The sequence below is a fragment of the Euprymna scolopes genome, chromosome 7, assembly GCF_053919585.1.
Source record: "Euprymna scolopes isolate OS-2025 chromosome 7, ASM5391958v1, whole genome shotgun sequence".
Lineage (NCBI taxonomy): Eukaryota > Metazoa > Mollusca > Cephalopoda > Sepiida > Sepiolidae > Euprymna > Euprymna scolopes.
Window position 1 is genome coordinate 20,260,616 of NC_136488.1, and position 25,514 is coordinate 20,286,129.

At 33.9% G+C, this 25,514-nt stretch overlaps 1 protein-coding gene across 2 annotated transcripts in view; it reads right to left on the minus strand.

Moving 5' to 3' along the window:
• LOC145279625 (alanine--glyoxylate aminotransferase-like) overlaps positions 1-25,514 on the minus strand; it is a 93,220-nt gene that overhangs the window by 14,293 nt on the left and 53,413 nt on the right. For both annotated transcript variants that reach the window (XM_080130837.1, XM_080130836.1), the window contains 7 exons: positions 21,695-21,808; positions 20,617-20,681; positions 13,698-13,798; positions 12,844-12,914; positions 5,335-5,419; positions 1,872-1,964; positions 362-431 (listed from right to left, as the gene is read on the minus strand). In XM_080130837.1, coding sequence (XP_079986963.1) covers positions 362-431; positions 1,872-1,964; positions 5,335-5,419; positions 12,844-12,914; positions 13,698-13,798; positions 20,617-20,681; positions 21,695-21,808 — 599 coding nt within the window. The remainder of the gene's footprint in view (positions 1-361; positions 432-1,871; positions 1,965-5,334; positions 5,420-12,843; positions 12,915-13,697; positions 13,799-20,616; positions 20,682-21,694; positions 21,809-25,514) is intronic.

Here is a 25,514-nt window from a genome sequence, read left to right on the forward strand (position 1 = left end):
TATATATGTATATATATACATATATATATGTATATATATATGCATATGTATATATATACGTATATGTATATATATATACATATATATGTATATATATACATATATATGAATATATATACATATATATGTATATATATGTATGTATATGTATATATATATACATATATATGTATATATACATATGTATACATATATGTCTCTATATATATGTATGTATATATATATATGTCTCTCTATATATGTATGTATATATATGTATATATATATATATATATATATATATATATATTCTCTCACGGATGATTACTAGATATAAAAGAATGTCAAGTCTTTGCTATGAAATAGAAAGAGTTTTGCTTACTTCCTCAGCGAGTTGAGCAAGTCCTTCTCTCAAGGCATACATATTGCTGATTGGCGCAGTGTGATGGTATCTGTCAAATCAAGAAGGTGAAATTTCAAGAATGAAATATGGGTGGATAGAATTGAAATCCAATCTAATTATAATCACCAATCCGGATTGGTCAATATTTAACCATCCGTTGCCAACCTTCATTCACACACCTTACAACATTCATTCACACACCTTACAACTTTCATTCACAACTTTCATTCACAACTTTCATTCACAATTTTCATTCACAATTTTCATGAGGATGATTAACTTAGGAATCTATTTTACAATATATTTGTCCTTTAACTTAACATAACTATTGTATAAGCCTTTTATAATTATTTTATAAAACACACAATGCACATAATGACGATTAACACCTTACAATATATTTCCCTTTTATTCCCTTTTATATTTTCATAAAAACTTAGGCGAAAAATAGAGTAGAAACATTGTTTTCTTGTTCCTCGTTCATGGCAGCGTTTACAGTTAGAAAATCCCCTAGAAACAAACTTAATCACAGAGAAATAACCCATACAAGAAAATAAACAAAATAATCATCATCACCACCACCACCACCATCATCATGTCGTCGTCATTACTTCAATTGCAATGTACTTGTAGGGACTAGAGTTATTTCCCTTTTGGGATAAATTAATTTCTAGGTTACAGTTATTTCCTTTGGTAAAAAGGGTAGATACTTCCATCTTGTCTCGTATTGTTGAGATGTAATTTCTCCCTCCTGTGTTGACTACACATATTACAGCTAACAATGGCTTCCCATAACAGAAAAGAAATTATGAAAAAATCTAAGTCTTCACTTAAAATGTTTTTGAATGAATTATGTATTTTTCATGTTTTTGAATGCATTATGTATTTTTCATCATATGTCTTGTGTCGTTTTCCTGTCTATATACTTCATTGTAGACAAACTATAAATAAATGAAATGTCTTTATCCACCACAGGCTTTTATCATCCAGCACTTACATAGAGCCACTGTAATACATGGTGATTCTTAGCAACATCCAATATGCTCAAAGAATTCATTTAAATTCCTTAGTGTGTTGCAAATTGTAATAAATCAGAATATTAGATGAGGAAACAAAAAATCCATAATGGCTGCCGCTGAATATAACTTCACACGTACATGAACTCTTTTCTCTTCCAACAGAACTATCTAATCTTTTGCCTTCTTCCAAATACATGGATTCATATTTCTATGACTAACCCTCTTCTCCTTTTCCACATTCCTAGAAATGCATATAATAAAGTGGTTATAAATGCTAGGACGGACGTTCCTCGTCACTTATTCTACAAGACCAATAATAGCAACAGAGAGGCCATTCTTCATAAAAGTGTCTTTATTAAAACAAATTCATAAAATAACAAAAATAAAATAACGGGTGTAGGGGTGGGAGACAACATATTTTTAGATATTTCATAGGATAATATTTAAAAATTTGGAGGATAAACACATACCTTCTTGTTCCATCGGCTCCCCAGTAGTTTGCTAATTCCACCATGTCGAAATAAAAAGATGTTACTTTCTTTTTTCTGGTTAGAACTTTTTGTCTGGGAACAAACAACAAATAAATAAATTTTACCTGAAAACTTCAACAGAAACGTTTTCAGAACATAATTCATATTTTCATTGCAGGTCAGTAACTTTCACTTTACAAAATATTGTGTAATGTGCAAAAGTGCAAACGATCTCCAAATAAATAAAAGTAAAATCAATAAATTTTAGGGTAAATTTTCAGATTAGGTCCACCTCCACAATTTTCTTTTAAATGACAACTTTTATAGGTTTTCTGCCATGCTGAATACGAAAATCACCTTGAAATTTTGCAGAAATAATTAGTTATTGAGATATAAAATGTTGTATTATGCATTGTATTCTTTGGCGGCCATCTTTGTTATGCATGTAGATTTGTTTATGGCGCGCGTAGGCGCATAAAAACCGATGGCCGCCAAAGAATACAATGCATAATACAACTTTTTATATCTCGATAAGTACTTTTTCTGCAAAATTTCAATGCAATTTCCGTTTTCAGAATAGTAGAAAACTTATAAAAGTCGTCATTTAAAAGAAAATTGCGGAGGTGGACCTAATCTAAAAAAATACCAATTTTAGTTATCCTCGTCTCTATAATGAAAAGCAAAGTGCATTTATTAGTATATAAATTAGTGTTGAGCTGATTAATCGGAATCGGAAAAATCGGAACTTTTCGGATTATTGGAATCGGAATTGGAAGAATTTGTCACTATTCTCCGATGCCAAAAACGAATCTTTAAATTGATATTTTTATTTGCTTTTGGTTAAAGCAATATCTTCTACTGTTCATAGTAATCATAAAATAATAAATATTTGCTGATATTAAACTACCAGTAAAACTTTTAGGAGATTTTTATGCGTGAAGGCATAAAACTTCTAGTAAAATATTAATTCGAAACAGAAAAGCACAGAATAATTGGCCATCACCTCTTTTAAAAACAAAACAACAAAATTATTTCATAAGGAGCGGGACTGTGTTCAAGGACTGTGTTCAAGGACTGTGTTCAAGGACTATGTTCAAGGACTGTGTTCAAGGACTATGTTCAAGGACTATGTTCAAGGACTGTGTTCAAGGACTGTGTTCAAGGACTGTATTCAAGCTAGAAATAAAAGAAGGAATAGAAAGTTTTAGGATATTCCGATGCCACGAAGCAGAAACTTGAAGTGTCCTCAGATTGTCTAAAGGAGGTCTTCAGTGAAGTAATCGCAGCCCGAGAGTATTCAGTGGACAGAGAGTAAGAGAAGAGAGGTCTGTCTTCTGTGCTGGTCTGAGCTCCTCTCATGACTGATGGCTAGTTTCTGACAGGGTAATTAGTTTCTTAAGGGATATATAATGTCAATGCACCCTGCCAGTTCATTGATCAGTCAGTGGCCACATCAGTCAAGAAGGGGGCATTAATCCAAAAGAGGAAACAGCACAGTATAGTGACTGCTACAAACTAAAATGGATAGATCATTTTTTTTTCTTTTACAAGGTGGTCACCACTTATCAAAGCCCAGAAGCCACTCCGGGATAAGAGTTATTGCATGTACTAATTTATTTAATAAAGAACACAGTCCTTGTTAGTGTGGAGATTTAATAAAGTGTCTACTTAAGGGGGCAGTTCATCAGGAATTTGTTTACGTTCGACTTGAAGACATCCAGGTTGTAGTCAGGTGGGAAGCAAGCAGACGGAACAGAGTTCCACAGGCGTGCAGTTCTAAGAAAGAAGATCATCCTCCAAAAATTTATTTTTATATTTGAGAACATATCTGCACATTTTACATATATTTTTATCGTAATCATGGAAGAATAACAACTCTATAGTTAAATGTTTAGAGATTTATAAGGAATCGGAATTGGTACTTGTATCGGAATGGGGAATAATATTAGAATCGTCCCATCATTAATATAAATATAATATATATATATATATAAAAAATATATAATATAATATATACGAATTGTCACACACAAAAAAAAATGTGCCTTTTTCGAGCTTCCGGAATAAACCATTTCAAAAGGAGAAGGCAAACGAGAAAGCTAATAGTAAGTCAGACATTCCTCGCTACATAAAAAGAATTTGGTAAGAAATCTACTACTTTGATTAAAAACTCGTCCTCATGATCATCATTATGATCATGATCATCATCATCATAATGATATCATGGCGATAATTATAATCATCAGACAAGGATTTTATAGGCCGAATGTCCATCCTGACGTCAACACAATGAGGTGATGCGGATCAGTGATTTGATCGAGACATCATCTCTAGATGTTTTTCTTTAGACATTTCAGAAATTATAATATTAATTTATATCTGAAAAATTAAATTACTGATGTGATTCTATCATTTAAAATGAATATTGGTGCAAACACTGGCATTTTTTTGCCTGGGTTTCAGAATGTGTATCCACTGGTTTAATATAATAATTGTGTATCTGCATATTAAAAAAAATCTTTGTAAACTCGAAAAACGTAATCTATTTCTTTTGTCACAAGTTAACATCAAAGATATAAAAAAAAATCCAACTGTTAAATATTCAAATGTCACCCAGCAGAAATAAAACGTACTTGGCACAGATGTGCATCTAACCGGAATAAACAAACACCCGGTCGATTGTGAGAAATAATCGTCAACTGATTTAAAACCACCTGCAAAGACTATGCTATCTAAAAATGTTAGCTGCAGACAGCAATACCCTGTTACTAAATAATGCTATAGTGACAGCAAAAGCAAAATTGCAGAATGAGTATTTGCAGGTGGATGTGTAGGCTTCAAAAATGATTATTGTTTATAACAATCAAACTGGAGATTGGAATACCGAAATTGGCGATCGAGTTCAAGAAATCACCTTGTCATTTCTTCACTAACACTTGACAATAAAGCAGAGATAGACTCGCTACATCTGTTCTGAAAAACTTATTTTCTTTTTTTGTTGTAGTTTTTCCTCGTTTTTTTACTTCCCAAGACTTTGGGGGAAGACGTCGAGAGTATCATAATAGAACCAAATTTAGTGTCGACGAATTTGATTTGTCGACTGATGCTTTGAGATTTTTTAATTTTATCTTATTCTTGATGGCAGCTTTTCAGATTTTGTCAAAAGAGATGATTATCCTGTGCACCTAGCTAATACGCGTATTCATAACCAAAAATCGTTAAATCCTGCTAAATATTTGGAGTCCTGCTTATAGTTTATTATTATTATTATTATTATTATTATTATTATTATTATTATTATTATTATTTGAGAGATCACTGTTCATAAGATAAAGATTTAATAAAGTTTGTAGAATTGTTGCGAGATTTCTCTAGGTTTTATTGAATCAAAAATGGATAAAAAATGGATCAACAGAATTTTTTTGTTCAACCAAACGAAAACAATGAAACAGAACACACTTACTTTGCTCGTTCAGAAAATGAAATCGGACTAGCACCAGGGGGCGCTCCTAACACTTTTTGCGAGCCGGTATAAAGGACGTCTATTTCTTGAAATTTAGAAAAAAACAAAACATGAAACAAATAAAAGGGTTTTCATTATTAATTGCTAGTTTTTCTATATTCGTGAAAATATTTATATTAAGGCAACATATATACAACTATCTTGTGAGATTTTTAAAGTTGCACTTAAATAGTATTTAAGCTGACATATCAAATTTTGATTCTGACTTGCCAATTTTTATTTGTTCTTGTTGTATCATGTTATTGCTTCTATAATAACGTATTTCAGTACAGTTTATTTAAAGATGATGCAGGCTTATCCATAAAACTGGAATTATGATTTAAAGAAAAAAAAAACTTTTGTCATTGAGAAAAATTCATCCATAATTTATTTTTGTAAGCTGGTAAAGGTTTTTTTCTGAATTACATCATGGCCGATTCCTTTTTTTCAATTTCTTTGCTATAAATGTGAATATGTGAATACATATACTCAAAAGATGGAGCATATATATATATATATATATATATATATATATATATATATATATATATTTAAAGGGGGTTAAAACAGTAGTCTAAAGAGCAGAGTGTATTTTAATGTGATAGTAAAATTACTAATTTAATTAAAACACAAGAAAAGAACAGTGCTCGTTGTAATTCAGATATATAATAAGCTCGATAGGCAAATATACTAGAGCTACTTTAATATTTAGTAATGTGATTGATAATTTAAAATTCAAATTAGAATTAAATATTAAAAATCTGTTTCATAAGGAACAACAACAAAGGCAATATATATATATATATATATATATATATATATATATATATATATATATATATATATATATATATATATATACTTGCCTCATGGTCGGGTCACCGTCGACTAAACTGGTTCCCCCCACCAAACTTGTTTAGTGAGGAGGGTGGCTAGTCTCCCTGAAGGATTAAAAACAAGACCTTCCAAAAGGCGAATGAACCCTTTTTCGGGGTCAACAGCCAACTAACACCGTGTGTTTGTGTGTATGTATGTGTGTCTTGGGGTGGAGAGGGCTCCCGTAAGCCGTGGTGAAGGCAACCTTTCTAGGAGAAGCAAATCTCTGATTTAAAAAACCATAAAGCGGGAGGCGAGTACCCGCATTAAGCTGGTCTGCAGTTTAACTTGTTGCTGACTATCTTGCGCTTACTTGTTGCTGGATCTCAACATTTTGAACCGAGAGAGAGACTTAGCTGTCGTACAAAGCTAAGACTCTGTAACATCATCTGTGTATAGATACTCCTTTAGGCATTTGTCTATAAAAATGGTCCTATGGTGATGAAAGTAATTTTTGGGCTCATGGACTTTAAGTGTCTGAAGGAGTGGCACTCGTCTGACAAGACGTTGAAATCATCATTCATATATATATATATATATATATATATATATATATATATATATAGTGAATAATAAATGACAAAAGACTATATTCTAAAGTTAATAATGTTGACTATCTTATAGTACATTCCTTTAATTCAGTTGACATTTACAATTCTTGACAGTATCTGTTTCGTAGCGCAAAGTCAATCACTTAATTATAATATCAATTAGTGAATCTAGTATTCAAAATGGTGTAATGGAAACATAGTATGAGATATTTACAGCTTCCCTTCCAATTTTCGGATTTTAATCATGTCAAAACGCACTTTATTTCCTTTTGATGGATTGATTTTTGCTACTTCTTCTGATGAGTTAAGGGCAAAATAGATTCACTGATATAATAATTAAGTGATTGATTTTGCGCTAGGAAATAGATACTGTCAAGAATTGTAAATGTCAACTGAATAAAATGAAATAAATTATAAGGTGGTCAACATCATGAATTTTGGAACATAGTCTATTACATTGAGCTTCTTAGATAAGGATTGGTATATATTATAAGAAAATATATTTCCACAGAAATATATATATATATATATATATATATATATATATATATATATATATATATATATATATATATACACGTTTTATTTTTTATTACCGTATCTTTCTGTTAAGTTACATTGTTGTTTCAGCTACTTGGCCGTTTTTTTGGCCGTCTGTAGCATCCTCAGACTTTTACAGAAATGTTCCCTATTTTGGGATGAGAGAGTGAAAGAGTGAATGAGGTCAGGGGGGTGCGAGGAGGGCGGAAGAAATAGAGGAAGGAAACAAGGGGGGAAGGTGGGGGGCGGTTGGTATGTTGATAATGTTTCAGTTTTGGGGTTTAAGGAACTTGTGGGGGAGGGTTTGGTAAGTTTATTTCTGGTGTGGCTGAGGGCATAGGATACATGGAGGGGAAGGGGAATATGTGGGGGTGGGAGGAGGGTGGTTACTTTAAAATTCGGGTCTTAATGTTAAAGTTTTTATGCGTCTCCTTGGTGAGATGATTTCTTGGTAAGTGTGTCTTGACCTGTTGGGTGTTCACTTATGTTTGGAGGCGGGGGGAGGGGGCTATGATTAGGTTTATTTATTTTTAGTTTTTATTTTGTTGTTAATTGTTTGGAGGGGGTTAGTTAGCGGTCGCGAGCACGGGTACACACATGCGCACGTACACACATATATACTTAAAAGGAACGGTCACATGTACACATACATCCCCGCCCTGGCGTGCAAATATATGCACACATGTGCGCCTGCATGCGTAGACACCTGCGCTGCTCTCGCTCACCTCAAATTTTCTTTAAGGTGCTAAAATTGGGTACGTGTGTGTTGGCATGGATGCGCTCATATACAGATACATACATACATACATCGACGCCCCTGCCCCCAAGGAGCCGATTATACGGGCTCATATTGATTCAGGCAATCTTGCACCCCACGCATACATGCAAGTGCATGCGCACATACAGATACCAGTATTCGTGAACACGTACATCGACATATATACACACAGCTGCACACTCTCACGCACTATGTGGACAGCAGGCAGCGGGCACATATACTTTCACATCCACACACGCATACACAGGTACAGGTTTTTACATAGGAGTTTTCCTTCTAGATGCATGTTTTAATGAAGACTGGGTGATGCATCTTTATCAGTGAATTAATGCGTCCCCAGACTGAAAATTACAATGGCCTTGCGCGGTAAATACAGTGCTTAGCCTTTCCAAATGGTCACCCAACTGGTGCTGGCCAGGCTCATCGTTGCTTAACTTCGGTGATCTGGTGAGAACCGGTGTCACCATGATTGTGCCATATATATATATATATATATATATATATATATATATATATATATATACTACATAGATGACAATTTGGGAATTCTAGGCAGTGGTTGGTTCTGCACAAAGCCTTCACCACTATAAACAAACTTTCATTTTATATTTGTATTTTTTTTCTTTATTTTTTTTTTCTTCTTTTATCCTTTTGTTCATAATTTGAACTCTGCATCATTATTTTAATTCTACTTCTACCAATATTCATTATTTTAATTCTACTTCTACCAATATTCATTATTTTAATTCTACTTCTACCAATATTCATTATTTTAATTCTACTTCTACCAATATTCATTATTTTAATTCTACTTCTACCAATATTCATTATTTTAATTCTACTTCTACTAATATTCATTATTTTAATTCTACTTCTACCAATTCATTATTTTAATTCTACTTCTACCAATATTCATTATTTTAATTCTACTTCTACCAATATTCATTATTTTAATTCTACTTCTACCAATATTCATTATTTTAATTCTACTTCTACTAATATTCATTATTTTAATTCTACTTCTACCAATATTCATTATTTTAATTCTACTTCTACCAATATTTTAATGCTATGTGAACCATTCTATTAACCTACATATGTTATTTCTATTTTACAGATATTTTATAATTTCCTGCTTGAGCGTTTGTTAATGTCTATATTAAATCTGTAATTAATCTATTGCTTTTTCTTTAATATCTTATTATTCTTATTAAATATATTTCTTTTCCTCCATAATTAAAATAGCTTACCTTCTTTTCATACATTTTAAAAATATTTACGTTGGTTTCATTTTTTTTTTAATACTAACTCGTTTTTACACAGTTTTAACGATTTTAACGATTTGAATTCCTACTTTCAGGATCTGTTAAATAATATTTATAAAGACTATTAAACCTACTCTCCGCGTTCTCTTTGGCATAAGAACCTCTAAGAATAAGTTCCTACTAATGGTTCTTGGCATAGTTATATGTCTTCAAACTGTGTTCCTAAAATATTACATATTGTGAGCCTTTGTTACTTTTATGTAACGTGTCTCAGTGTGTATTTGTTCTGTATTTGTTTATACATATATAGGCATGGAAGATTCTTTTTTATTTTTTTTACTCATGTTCACTCCTTACAAAGCATATCGCCACTTGGACGTAAGGGGCTAATATTTGGGGCCATGTCTAGGAAAGATTAACAAGATGTTGGTTTATGTTACATTCAAACTTCTGGATATCTGTACAGCAGGGAGGGAATTCCAAAGTCTAGCTGTTCGAGGGGAGAAACTATTAGAATAGAAAGCTTTCTGGCATTTAGGGACATCATCAGTGAAGGAGTGAGATCTTATTGCTAAACAGGTTTGTCGGGGATATGTATGTCGAGGGGGGTACAAGTGAAACGAGTTCATCAGAACACATTCCATTAAAATATTTGTAAGACAAGCACAGTGATGCAACATTGTGGTGATGGGATGGGGGCTGGAGCTTAGTTGATAAAGTGGGACCGATTAGATTGACAGCTCTTTTTTGGACTTTACCTAAGAGGGAGAGACTAGTGGTAGATACACCAGCCCAGATGTGGCAACAATACTCCATGCATGGGCGAATGTTGGCTTTGTAAAGATACAGGATACTCTCAGGCGTGAGTAGTTTTCTAGCTCGATAGAGGGAACCCACCTTTTTGCAGCAGCCTTTGCAATGTCCTCTATGTTGGAATGATTAAAAAAACAAATCTCATCTTCGTACACCAAAAGTGATATAAATAATGTTATGCATTTATTTATTTCAGTTTACTCGACCCACCCCTCTCTATCTCTCTTTATATATCCATAAAATTCATGTTTACAAACTGAATAATTCTGTAAACTTAAAGCGAATATAAATATTAATACTAATATTTATAGGACAATCCTAACCAGATGAAAGTGCTCAATATGCGAAATAGAGCATTGATGTAAGAAAATCAATTTAAACTCTGCAGATTAGATTTTACAATTTATTATTCGATAATGAATACAAGTTGACAACTTAAAATTTTCCTTATTCCATGGAGTTTCAAAGAAAGGCTTGTATTTCCAGAGAAAAATAGTTAGCAAAATAATGTCCATAGGCAAGCTATAATTTTGCTGGTTATCACAAAAATTGAAAAATACAAAATATGAGAGAAGTCATATTTGTAATAAAGTTGATAGTCATGAGGAAATGCATAGAATAAAAGAATATTTTAAATGAAGTCCAGGATCGATGAAGAAAAGGTGGAGGAATGTGGAAATCCAAAGAAAATATTGATTGGTTAGATGTGGAAATACAAGTGATATCGGCCAAATAGTCCGAGTGGTTGGTCGGTATACAATAAGGAAAATTTAAAGTTTCTAACTTATATTCCTTGTCGAATAATAAATTGTTGTAATTCTAATTTACAGAGTTTAAATTGATTTTCTCATATATATATAGTAAGTTATAAAATATATATGGCAATTAAGCTACACTGAATATTCCGCGTTTCATCCACTCTAGGACTCTTCAGGCTTATGTGCATAAGCCTGAAGAGTCCTAGAGTGGATGAAACGTGGAATATTCAGTGTAGCTTAATTGCCATATATATTTTATAACGAAGGTGAGGTGGTGGAAGGGGAAGGGGGGATGTTGTTTCCCGTGTTTAAGCCGTCATTAGTAGAGAGGTGTTAGGAGATTCTTTTAGCTTGATGATTCACACATATATATATATATATATATATATATATATATATATATATATATATATATATATATCACTATAATAATTTTCAAGTGAATATCACCAATTATTTTCATACCTACAGATACTATTGTTTCATGCTTACGCAATCATCAGTGTAGAAAGTGATAAAACTGGTTAGAAGATTGAAACCCAGTAACAAAGTTACCCTTAACTTCGTAGGCTAGCATCCTACCTCAACACCATTAGGGGAAATTAAGTGTCTATAAATGCCAAGTCATCAGCTATACATGGCGCATAGTTAGAGCATATTCAACGACCGGAACTTGAAATGTTACATTTGTGCTAAAGTTTCAAGTCTGTAGACCAAAAATTGACAGTGTAGTTTGGCAGGGAACGTTCCTCACATAGAAAGACAGACAAGATCATATATATATATATATATATATATATATATATATATATATATATGTATGTATGTATATGCATATATATATGCATATATATATATATATATATATATATATATATATATATATATATGTATGTATGTATATGCATATATATATGCATATATATATATATATATATATATATATATGTATGTATGTATATGCATATATATATGCATATATATATATATGTATATATATATATGTGTATATATATATATGTATGTATATGTATATATATATATATGTATGTATGTATATGCATATATATATGCATATATATATATGTATATATATATATGTGTATATATATATATGTATGTATGTATATGCATATATATATGCATATATATATATGTATATATATATATGTGTATATATATATATGTATGTATATGTATATATATATATATGTATATATATATATATATGTATGCATATGCATATATATATGTATATATATATGTATGTATATGCATATATATATGTATATATATATGTATGTATATGCATATATATATGCATATATATATATGTATATATATATATGTATATATGTATGTATATGCATATATATATATATGTATATATATATGTATATATGTATGTATATGCATATATATGCATATATATATTTATATATATATGTATATATGTATGCATATGCATATATATATATATATGTATATATGTATGTATAAGCATATATATATGTATGTACGTATATATATAAAAATGAGTTAAATCACAGATTAAATAATCAAATGAATTATTGTCTTATTAAATATTACAGTGAGATAATATTTTCAAGACGATTCTAGCCAAAAAAGTAAAGCTCAATATATAAAAATAGAGCAAAATATTGCGCAACCCCAAAGATTCTGGATTTTTTTCTAAACCTCAGTATATAAAATCATGGGCTTTAAATTTGTATTATTTCTTTTCTTTTCATCAACCTTTCTCGTTGAGATATTTTGAAATATCAGAAAATCATCTTTGTTGGCACCATTTTTTTGTTTTTCATGTATATTAAAATGAAGAAGTTGATAAAAAAAGAACGGTAGATGCAAAAAAAAAAAAAAAAAATTACCCCAGCCATCCATAAACATGGCCGTTCCGCCAAGAGCTGCCACAGAATCTACCACCAAAATGCAATCATACCTAAAAAGGAAAAAATACTTAAAACTTAATTCCAAAAGAAGAAGACATTGATATTTTTACTAAGACAAATCTTAGAAAAGTGTTAGTAATAGGATAGAAAGATTGTGCAGCGCCAGTTGTGAGTAAGGAAGACCCGTTGTTTTGAACATTAGCATTTTAATTTCTGGATGGAGAGATATTGATGCAAAATACTTAATGAGAACCCTTCACATTCATCGCTTGAAGTGTTTCATGTGAATGAATAGTCTGGTGAAGGGTGAACTCACTTTTTTATTCACCCTATTCCCTCTGCTTCATTTTTTGTTATCAAGTAAGATCTATGACTTACTTGTAGTTCCATCAAATACTTTTGCAAGCAAAATCCGATCCGGCATTTTGCTAAATCCTACCCTCTGATAAGAAAGAAAGTATTTCTTCTAAAAGGGTTTTTAACATGTTTTATTAACTATTTGTTCATAATTTTAATTATATTTAAACAATATTCTAAGTAAAGAGTACATCACAAATGACAGAGAAAGACAAACACCTTTTATATACCAATTTATCTGAACTACAGCTCTTACCCGTGTCTTAGCCTTGTCTTTCACTCACTGTTTTACTTTAACTCTCCTATCCTAGGTCACGTGATTGTTTTAAACCAATTAAGGCTTTGTATTTACCTACTCTTTTTTTTTTGTCTGGATATGCTTTTCACTTTTTCTCACCACTGAACTATGGAACCCAATTAGTAATTAGATAAAAGATAGATAATTTAGGAATAAATTTGATGGAAATAATAATTACTTATGACATAAATAGCCAACACCGTTCAAGTCTTGTAGAGTCCCTGATGAAGATTCTCCTTGCGTCAAAAACAGCAACACTGGTTTATAAGTAATAAGGTGCTGAGAAATAGAAAACAAAACTATACATGTAACTGTTGTAGAATAATAATATTATTAATAATAATAATAATAATAATAATAATAATAATAATAATAACAACAACAATAATAATAACAATAATAATAATAAAACACATGAAAGAGTAGACCCAGCAAATCGAAGAAGGGACAGAGAATAAAATCAGCAAGGAAATTCTCTGCAAAAAATGGCAAACTGGAGAGCACCAGGTCACAGCGGAATGCATGCCTATTGGTTTAAAAACTTCATAACACTACATGAATTGGATGTATCCAAGAAGCACAAGTACCAAAATGAATGACAAAAAGGCGCAGAAAAAGGAACCATCCCCAGCAACTACAGGCCTATTACATGCTTACTTACAATATGGATAATACTAACAGCACAGCTGATGGAACAAATTTATAATTCCCTTCATAACTGTGGACTACTTCCTAAGGAACAGAAAGGACGCAAAAAGGAAAAAGAGGAACACATAACCTATTATTATACATAGACCAAAGGATTCTGAATGAGTGGAAAAAAAGAACTTGACCATGGCATGGATCAACTACAAGAGAGTGTATGACAGAATCCTGCAAGCATGGATAATTGAATGCCTGAGAATGTACAAAATACGAAGCAAGATTATCAATTTAATAGAAAATGAAATGAAAATATGGAGACTTGAATTGACATAACAGATATTAAAATATTCCTTATCACCACTACTATTCATTATAGCTATGATGCGCATTAACAACATACTAAGAAAATGTCAAGCTGAATAGAAGTTCACTAATACAGATGAAAGAATGAACCACCTAATGTACATGGATGACCTGAAGTTATTTGTAAAAAAGGAATTAGAGACGCTAGTAAACTGTTGTGGGGGAATAACCTTCCAAATGGACTGTTCTATCCATTATATAAACCATAGACCTTTTGATCCCAGGTGTGGATTAAACACCAGAGTGACCTTCGCCTGCTCGGTGACGTTTACTACTCTTTTCAGTTGTAACCCTTTTACGTTGTTGTTCCAGTAATACATTGTTTAAACTCTGTTCTGTTTTCTTTGTGGCTTATTGCAAGCCATAACACTGGCGACATTGAATTCGGAGAACGTACTCACGTTTTAAAACAGTGTTCTAAAAAACTAAAAACTGACGACATTGGATCCAAGGAGCATACTAAAATCGAAACCATTAAGGACATTGAAAAAAAAAAATACTCGCGTTGAAATAGTATTCTAAAAATACTAACGAAGTCCAACTCAAATGTTTTCAAGCGTAACGAAGTGTCTAAACACTTGCAAGTGAAAGGTTCACAGTAACTAAAAAAAAAAAAAACGCAGATCATTATGGAAAAAAAAAAGATGAAAAGAAAAAAGTTTGTCACGACTTTCAAAGATAGCGCTGTACTTTTGCAAAAAGAAAAAGGTTCGTCACCACTTACAAAGGTAAATTTTTATTCTTTTGGAAAAAGAATTCGTCACTTTTGGTTTTCGCTGCTAAAATCGGGCGTTATTTGTTTTTCTCTAGAGAAAAATATACACTTGATTTTTTTTTCTGTAGACAATGAACTTTTTATAGATTTATGTTTTTTTGTTCGTTTTATTGTCTGGAGGAAGAAATAAGAAAGAATAAAACGGTTTTGTAAAATTCAGCGAACGTTTTGAAATTGCTAATGCTGACAAAGCGAAATGGACGAATTTAAAGTAGTGTTGGAACATTTGACCAAGTTGCATATCGATGCCACAAAGCGTCAGTTACAATTCGAGGAACAGCAAAAGGAATTGCAAAAACAGTTAGCGGAATGTCAAATATGAACCGAAAAACAGTTAGCCAAACGTCAATTACAGAAATTGTTAAAAATAATGCGAACGCGGAAAGCAATTCAACATTTTCTCAGAATACAAGATGGACCGCGATAGACAATTTTAAATACAAGGAAGAGGAAAAATCATTCGCAGCGTATTTTCGGTGTTATGAAGATTTTTTTTAATATTGACTACAGCAACTGGTCTGATCAAAAGAAAACCAGACTTCTACTACGAAAATTGGAAACGGCTGAGCATGATAAATTCGTAGATTACATCTTGCCTCAGAAAATAGCAGATTTATTATTCAATGAGACGGTAAATTTGTTAACAGAACTTTTCTCGCCGAAAACGTCTCTTTTCCATAAGCTTTGGAGATGTTTGAATGTGGTAAAAGGCGATAATGACGATTTTTCCACCTACGCAGCTATAGTGAACAAACACTGTGATGACTTTAAGTTGCCTGAACTAACAGCAGACAATTTTAAATGTCTTGTGTTTGCGCAAGGGTTAACCTCTGGAAAAGATGCGGAAATCAGGCGCAGAGTCTTTAAAAAATTAGAAAATGAACCGAACTTAACACTTCAAAAATTGAGTAAGGATTGTCAAAAAGTAGAAATTATAAAAAAAGATGCAAGAAATATCGAAGCAGGCATCGCGAATATAAAAAAAGTAACTCAGAAAAAACCGTCGAAATGGCACACAGACACTAATCACCGAAACTCATAAAACTAAAACCACTGAGCGTTTGTTTCAGATGTGGTGGAATACATTGGGTAAGGGATGGCCATTTTTAACAGAAAGATGCCATTTATGCAATAAGATCGGTCATAAAAGTTCGCACTATAGGAAAACTCAGAATAGAAGCCGTGTACGTCAAACCAGAAGGACGTCGTAGATGAAAATCTACGCAAATATGTAACGGTTAACATTTTCGGCAAGGCTATTAAATTCCAATTAGTCAGTGGATCTGATCTTTCAATAATAAATCTCAAAACGTGGAAAATATTACGAAAGCCGACTATGTTAACAACTAACAGAACAGCGACGGCCGTTAATGGTACAAAATTTCAAACGTCACTTTACGGGGGAAAACAAAAAAAAATAAGATTGTATGTGCTAAAAGATAGTGAGAACCTGTTCGGTTCTGACAGCATTGGAGGAGTTTCGTCTCTGGGATCTTCCCATATCCACATTCTGCAAGAAAATAGATACCCGCCCAGCAGAAATGGAGAAACTTATAACTTGTTTTAAAAAGAATTCACAAACGTATTTACTCCTGGCCTGGGGAGATGTACATAAATGGCCGCAGATTTTAAGTTGAAACCTGGCACATAACCGGTGTTTAAAAAGAAACGTAATGTCCCGTTTGCTTCCCTGAACAAAATAAATTAGGAACTAGACAGATTAGAAAGCATCGGTATACTGGCTAAAATTGAATATAGTGAGTGGGCTGTTCCAGCAGTTTACGTAAAGAAAAGGTCCGGGGAAATTTGTGTTTGTGCCGACTTCGCGACCGGACTCAACGGGTCCTTAGAAGATTTTCACTATCCATTACCTAGTCCAGAAGAAGTGTTCACGAAATTAAATGGCGGCAAGTTTTTTTCTAAGATCGACCTAAGCGACGCTTAACTACAGATTCTGGTAAACGACAAAAGTGCTAACCTCCTCTGTATTAACACTTATCAGGGTTTTTACAGATACGAAAGACTCGCGTTTGGGGTCAAGGTGGCACCCGCAATATTCCAGCAAGTAATGGATACTATGCTGTCCGGCTTGGACACCACAATCGCATATCTTGATGACATTATCATAGTGAACAAAAGCAGGGAGGAACATGAAAAACATATCAGACAAGTATTCAGTCAAATATAAGATTATAAATTTAAGATCAAAGCAGATAAATGCGAGTTCTTTTTACAAACAATTAAATAGACCCAGATAGGGCGACCGCTATTTAAAAAATGCCTGCACCAGTAAACATAACTCAATTGCAAAGTTTTTTTAGGTTTGGCAAATTATTACCAGGGGTTCATCCCAAATATGCACAAATTGCGCGCACCACTTAATGAATTGCTGAAAAAGGATAAGACTTGGGAATCGACAGAAGATTGCCAGACATCATTCCAAGAAATAAAAAGAATCCTGACTTCAAAACTATTCCTAGCGCATTTCAACCCGCAGTTGGACATAATAGTAGCTAGCGACGCTAGTCAATATGGTGTCGGGGCGTGCATGCTACATCGATGGCTCAAAACAGCCTATTGCTTTCGCATCACGGACTCTCTTGCCAGCGCAAAAGAATTATTCTCAGATCGAGAAAGAGGCCCTAGGAAATATATTTGCAGTTTGAAAATTCCACCGTTCTTGTACGGAAGACATTTTTTTCTACAAACCGACCATAAGCTGTTGATATCCATTTTTGGATAAAAAAAAAGGACTTCCAACATTCACTGCGAACCGACTATTAAGATGGGGAACTATTCTGCTGAACTATAATTTTACAATTCAATTTCTCCCCTAAAAAAACTAGCCCATGCAGACGGTCTATCGAGACTGATTCCTGCCAAAATGGAACCACTTGAAGATTCAGTAATCGCGACACTACGTATTAATAGTGATGTAAAAACCGTGATAAACAATATTATCCGCAAACTGCCGGTCAAACTTCAGGAAATTAAGTCAGAATCCCTAAATGACAATTTCATTCAAACCACGAAGCAGAAATTAGCACTAGGTGACACCAGTTCAGACATTTTTTCTGATTGCGACGAAATACTGTTATACGGTGAAAGGGTTATCGTCCCCCAAACCATTCAAAATAGAATTCTCAGGGATTTTCACATGGGGCATCCAGGAATAAGCAGATGAAAAGCCTAATGAGAAGTTTTGTTTATTGGCCAGCTATGGACCAAGATATTACCGACATGATGAACAGATGCAAAGGCTGTGCTTTGGCTGCAAAAGCACCACCGATAACATATAAACCTTGGCCTAAGGCTGAACAATCATGGTCGAGGATCCACATCGATTATGCGGGACCTGTGGAGGATTTTTACTACCTGATAGTAGTTGACTCTTACTCTAAATGGCCAGAGGTACTAAGATGCAAAAAACCGACCACGGCAACAACGACAAATTTTTTATTGGAATTGTTTGCTCGGTTTGGGGTTGTAGACTGTCTGGTTAGCGACAACGCTAACACAGCTCACCTCGACAGATTTCAGAGAATTCTGCGAGACATATCAAGTCAAGCATATTATGACACCCCAGTACAATGCTAGAAGCAACGGCCAGGCCGAACGCTTCGTCGATACGCTTAAAAGGGCATTAAAAAAGGCGCCCGGTACACAAGCAGAAAAAGCTCTTCAGCAATTTCTGCAGGTTTACAGAATCACGAGAAATCCGAACAAACCAGATGTGAGATCCCCAGCAGAAATCATGTTTGGACGGAAAATAAAATCCGTATTTGATAAACTGCTACCCAAACACATAGTACACAACAGAACCTCTACAATGCCAACAAAACGGTTTAACAGTGGAGATAACGTGTATTTTAGACATTTTAGAAATAACGTTTCTTTTTGGGAACAGGGCACGATCTTACGAAGACTCGGCCATGTTACATACATCATTCACGGCCCAAAGTTCCAACATAAGAGGCACCTGAACCAAATGAGGAACCGTTTCTACGAGAAGAACCACTGCAGGACGGCAGTGAGGCGATTGAAACTGTGTATGACTGTTTTGACATAGACCCTCCAAAAGGGATGTCAGAACCGAGATGCTCCGGCAGAAAGAGGAAGCGCACAGACCCCTTGGTGGTCTGCTCCAAAAAAGAAGAAATACTGATTTTCACAACCGCAGAAATCAGCTTGGGAGGGGGGTGTTGTGGGGGAATCACCCTCCAAATGGACTGTTCTATCCACTATATAAACCAAAGACCTTTTGATCCCAGGTGTGGATTAAACACCAGAGCGACTCTCGCCTGCTCGGTGAAGTTTACTACTCCTTTCAGTTGTAACCGTTTTTTTACGTTGTTGTTCCAGTAATACATTGTTTAAACTCTATTCTGTTGTTCTGTTTTCTTTGTGGTTTATTGCAAGCCATAACATAAACACAATCAGAATCTTCAGTCAGGATATCTGAATAGAATTCGGCATGAAAAAGTGTGATCATGAGAATTGGAAAACTGGAAGCAACAGAAGGTATGATACTACCCAACCAAACGGAGATGAGGGCAGTAAGTGAACATAATAGTTACAAATATTTGGGCGTTCTGGAAGCAGACGCCATCAAAACAACAGAAATGAAAAAGAAAATTGGAAAGGAATACCTCAGAAGAATGAGAAAACTCACTGAAATGAAACTATATAGTAGCAATCTGATTGTAACCACATGGGCAGTGTCACAAGTAAGATACTCTGGACCATTTATAGGTTGGACCAAAGAAGAACTTAGGAATCTCGACCAGATGACCACTAAACTCATGACTATGCACAATGTACTACATCCAAAGGATAATACTGACTGACACTATGTGAAAAGAAAAAATGGAGGAATATGGCTGGTCTGTATAGAAGACCGTGTAAATGACACAAGAAAAGAATTAGAAAAAATACATAATGCAAAACATTGAAGGAATAATTACTGTAGCAAAAGACACTTAAAAAATAAACAAAACAGAAACAGAAGAAACAAGGGAGACGAGAAAAGAAAACGAGAAGAGAAACAACTACATGGACGATTTATAAGGATGACAAAAGATGACACTAACGAAAACACTTGGGCATGGTTACAAAAGGGAAACCATAACAGAGAAACTGAATCTCTAATAACAGCTGCACAAGATAACATGATTAGAACCAACCACATCAAAGCAAGGATCGAAAAAAACATTGCAGTATTCTTAATGTTCACGTCTAACTTTTACATTGAAACAAAAAGGTGAAGAAAAAATTTCTGGCGTTATTTTTCAACATAACAACCAGTTATACTTACGTTTTCAATTTCTTCGAGAGTGAATGTCTGTCCCATCGGTTTTATCATTTTTTTCACATTCGCATCTGGGTAAGTTATGAAAAAAAAATGAATACATAGAATTGCTGAAGAACACATATGAAATTGGCTTTATTTACTTTCAAATGGCATTTTGGCAAATGTCAGACAAGTAAAACCAAGAAAATTAAAAACAAGAGACAAACTGTTATTAAGTTGAAGAGAATGTTCACGATGAATAAAATAAAATTAATGATGACATGAAAAAAAGAAAAAGAAAAACACGGTGAGCACCTCTTTTAGTATCTGTCTCTTGGATAGCTGTAAGAGTATTGTTACTATGTCACTAAGCTAGTAAATCCTTCATGTAAAAGAAGCCTAATGTGTTCATATGAATTAACCAGAGACAATGATAACGCCATGTAGGGTACCAACAATGGTGTATATAATTCATTATAAACACCTTAGACAATACATTTCTTTTGGTATTAATACATTATGGTATAAATGTATTAACCTTATGATTTTTGTTTTTATTTGGGAGTCAACAGTTATCAAGACCTGAAGGTCACTCAAGGATAAGAGTTAATAAATGTAAAGTGGTAGTGTAGTAATCGTCGATGGTGTAAATTGGGTAGATTTTAATTATTTATGGAGACGGCTCAACAAGAAGTTGTTTGCATTGGATTTGAAGGCTACTATGTTGAATTCAACTGGGACACAGACTAGCGAAGCAGTGTTCCACAGGCGGGTAGTTCTGGAAAAAACGATTTGTTGTTGGAATCTGTATCTAGATTTAGGCATAGATAGAGAGTAGGGGAAATCGTATATAGTGTTTGTAACTAGTCAAATGTTTTTTGTGAACGTTTGGCAAGGGGGGAGGATGATAAATTGGAGTTCAGTCGAATTATGATATTAGTATATTAATCATGATAGATATGATAGGAACTGAACTCGACATTAAAAATATGTGGAAAAAAAATGGGTGTAGGCTGGGGTGTAAGCCCTGCTTGATGGTGGATTGCTGGTTAAATGGATAAATGAATTTTAAAAAATTCAGAAAACATTTCTAGCTACTCACCATGCCTGTCAGCCATGTTTGAAAATCGTTCTCCCCACAAACCATTAATTCCAACCAGAATTACGTCCCCTGGTTCAACCAGATTACAACATGCAGCTTCCATGGCAGCATGTCCTGAAAAAGAGATTCATACATAACAAACAAACAAACAAACAAACAAACAAAGAAACTATATATGGAAGTAAAACATTTTTCTTAGTGACTAAAGCAGTGTTTCTCAATCTTTTTACTACTACGTAACTCTCCAAATTATAAAAGAAAGTTTCCTGCTACTGATTGCCACAGACAATAACACAATAGCTGAGAGTTCATCATTCAAACTACTCGGCTTAACATTTGTATTAACATTAATATTCGATGCCTCCATCAGTCTCAAACGACAAAGGATACCTCCTATAGGGGCAGCTGTGTGTGTAATTGTGAGGCAAAGGTTGCGCAATACACAACCAGACCTCTCTTGAATCGGCACTATCTGAGTCCAGTGGCAAGGAGAAGTCAAGGACGACTAGAAACAATGTCGAGATAAGCAGAGAGTACATACAGTACCTGGAAGTTCCAAATGGTTACCCATTTAGTAGTGACTAGATTCAATGTTGCTTAACTTCAGTGATCCAATGGAAACCGGTGTGTCAATGGGATCATCCCATACTAACATTAACATTAATTATCACGTACTAATATCAGCATTAATTGGAACAAATACATAAAAGACATTGCCAAGGCTGCTGCAAAGACGATGAACTTCCTCTACAAAAAAAAATGCTCCCACCTAACAGTCTAGAAAGCCACTATTCGCCCATGCATAGAATATTGTTGTCGGTGCATCAACCACTCTATTAGACACAGTCCCAAAAAGAATCTCCAATCTAATAGGTCACGCACTGTCAACAAAGCTCCATTGTTGCAATGTTGCATCTTTGTACTTGTTTTACAAGTATTTTAATCGAATGTGTTCAGATGAACTTATAGCAGTGGTGCCACCGCAACATAAATACTCCCGACTAACCCAACAAACAAAATCCCATACATTCATTGTAGAGGTCGTTCGATGCTGACGATTCTTCTCCTCTAAAAGTTTCTACCCTCAAACTGCTAGACTTTGGAATTCCTTCCCTGTGTCTTGTTTCCTTTACTATACTAACATGTAGAAATTTAAATGGAATGTGAATACACATCTTGCTGCTCAACTCGCTAAAGGCATGGACCCTAATTCACAGTAGCCCGTTATATCTCAGTGGTTATCCTAAATCGCCAACCTAATAGGTCCCACACTGTCAGCCAAACTTCAACCTCTGTTCCATCGCCGATACGTGGCATCCCTGTGCCTGTTTTACAAGTACTTTAATGGTAAGTACTTGGATGAACTCAAAGCACTAGTACCCCTTCGACATAAATAATCCAGACAAACCAAATAGCAAAATCCCACCCCTACAGTGTGGAGATCTCTAGAAGCGTTCTATTCAACTAGCTTCTTCCCTTGGTCTGCTAGACTTTGGAATTCCCTTCTAAGCTCTTGCTTCCTTGACTGTACTGACATGCAGAAGTTCAAGTGTAATGTGAACAGCCATCTCGCTGCCCATCTCCCTACATAGTATCCTGGCAAATCTTGTTCCAAATAGTAGCTGCTTACGATTTAGTGGCACTGTGTCTTGCTTGGGGTGAACAAGCGGTAAAAAAAAACTACTGTTATCATCGTTATTCTTCAGTCTGTCTAAGCGTTTAATGGTGGGTGGGGGCCTTAGACAGACTTTTTTTTTCCAATGACAGTTTTGGAATAAAATAGAATAATGGTGAATGTGACTGTTCTAAGTTCCCACTTAGTGCCATGCTCTAATACCTTACCTTATAGTGTTTGTAGATTTGGAACGCGCGTGCGCGTGCAAAAACTTTTATTCATCTAACGTCTGGTGGTTGTAATCTAAAAAATAATATTCATTCATCTCATTTGCAGAATCTTTTTATCTAGCTTGAAAATCTGTGCAGAATTTCAAATTGAATCCTTTATTTAATTTTCAGAGACCCATGGCCTAATGGATAAAGTCGTATGTAAAATTTAGTCCTAAGTGATAATCTTCTGGAAGTTGAAGGTTCAATCTTCAGTGCGGGCGATACTAAGAATACAATTGTGAATTAATTAATGACTGACGGAACGAGAACATGCTGTTCCCATGAATCAAGTAAATGGTTCTGTTTGAAATTTTGTGTAGATTCTTGGGTTTAGTAGAAAGATTCTTGAGTTCACCAAAATACACCTAAAAAAAGTCGAAATTTACATCATCCAAAACATTGTGCGAATAATCAAGATCAGAATAATAATATATATATATATATATATATTCCTTAATTGGAGATGAGCATTATATATTAATTTATTTTTATTTCGGACTGTTATGCTCATCTTTATTAGTTGTTGTTTTTTTTTTTTGATCTTTTATTGGTTTTGTTTATTCACAACGTTTCGGCCAACTATTCCTCTGGCCTTCGTCAGGTGGTAACCGCGACGGATAGGAACTTCGAATCTCCTAACTGCATTCTCAGCCATCACTGCCATCCGTAGTTGTTGTCGTCTCACCACATTTTGGCCAATTAACCTCTGGCACGCTTTGGGTGGGATTGAAACCGCTATCTTCAGACAATGTTCATCTGGAACTGTAGAGATTCAACGTCTCTATCAATTGCGCCACAGGCCCCGAAGGGCGATCAAGGTTGGATTCTTTGATCTTATAAATCCACGTTTATTTATCTGATCTTCTATAGTCGGGTCCGTACCGATTGGTATATATATATATATATATATATATATATATATATATATATATATATATAAAATCAATTTTTTATATATATATATAAAATCAATTTTTTTGTGCGCTATCGAGAAAAATTATCACATTTATGTGATAATTTTTGCTGTGTGTTATTTGTTTTTGTGTCCAAAAATCAATTGTGATAATTTTTCTCGATAGCGCACAAAAAAATTGATTTTTGGACACAAAAACAAATAACACACAGCAAATGTGAATTTATTAATATCCCTTGGAACAAGTATCCATTTTATTTTAAATATATGTGGCACAATGAAGAAGCTCTCTTTTTGGAGAGCTGGGGGGGGGCTTCTACATTAATTAACATTGTGCATAATTAGTTATGTACTTGTCATGCAGGTGCTGTGTGATTTTCCGAATGTTAAACTATATAAACTGGATTTGACTGACAGGTGTTTACAAAACCCGGCGGTATCAAAATCATCGGAAACTCTAGGTGTTTAAAAGGTCAACCTTGAATGCTGGCAGCTGAATTTGAAAAATATTAAAGCATAACGAGATAAGCAGAGAGCTCTCCCACATACAGCATCTGGTATTCCCAAATGGTCACCCGTTTAGTACTGACCAGGTTCGACGTGGCTTAACTTTGTCGATCTTATATGATCTGGTGTGAGGTATTCATATACAAATATGGATCCACACAAGTTTTTTTTTACAGAAAATCATAATAAACTAGCACCTTTCTCCAGCTCTTCAAAACATTCGCCCAGTTTAATAATAGTATGATAATAGTAACAATAGTATATACCTATTTGCTTGATGACTGAATCCTATTTTCGCTTGTTTGTGTTCAAACGGATTTTGTCTTTGTTTCTTATGCTGCTGGCTTCTCGGCACTTATCGTATTTAACGGGCACCTGTGTCTTGATGTCACTTATTTAAATATATATTCTATATGTTCTGCACTCATACCTGTAGAATAAGTGACTAAAGTCCCATTCTAACATTTTAAACAACTTTATTGGGTTGTTTTCGTTAGTATGTAAATAAAATAG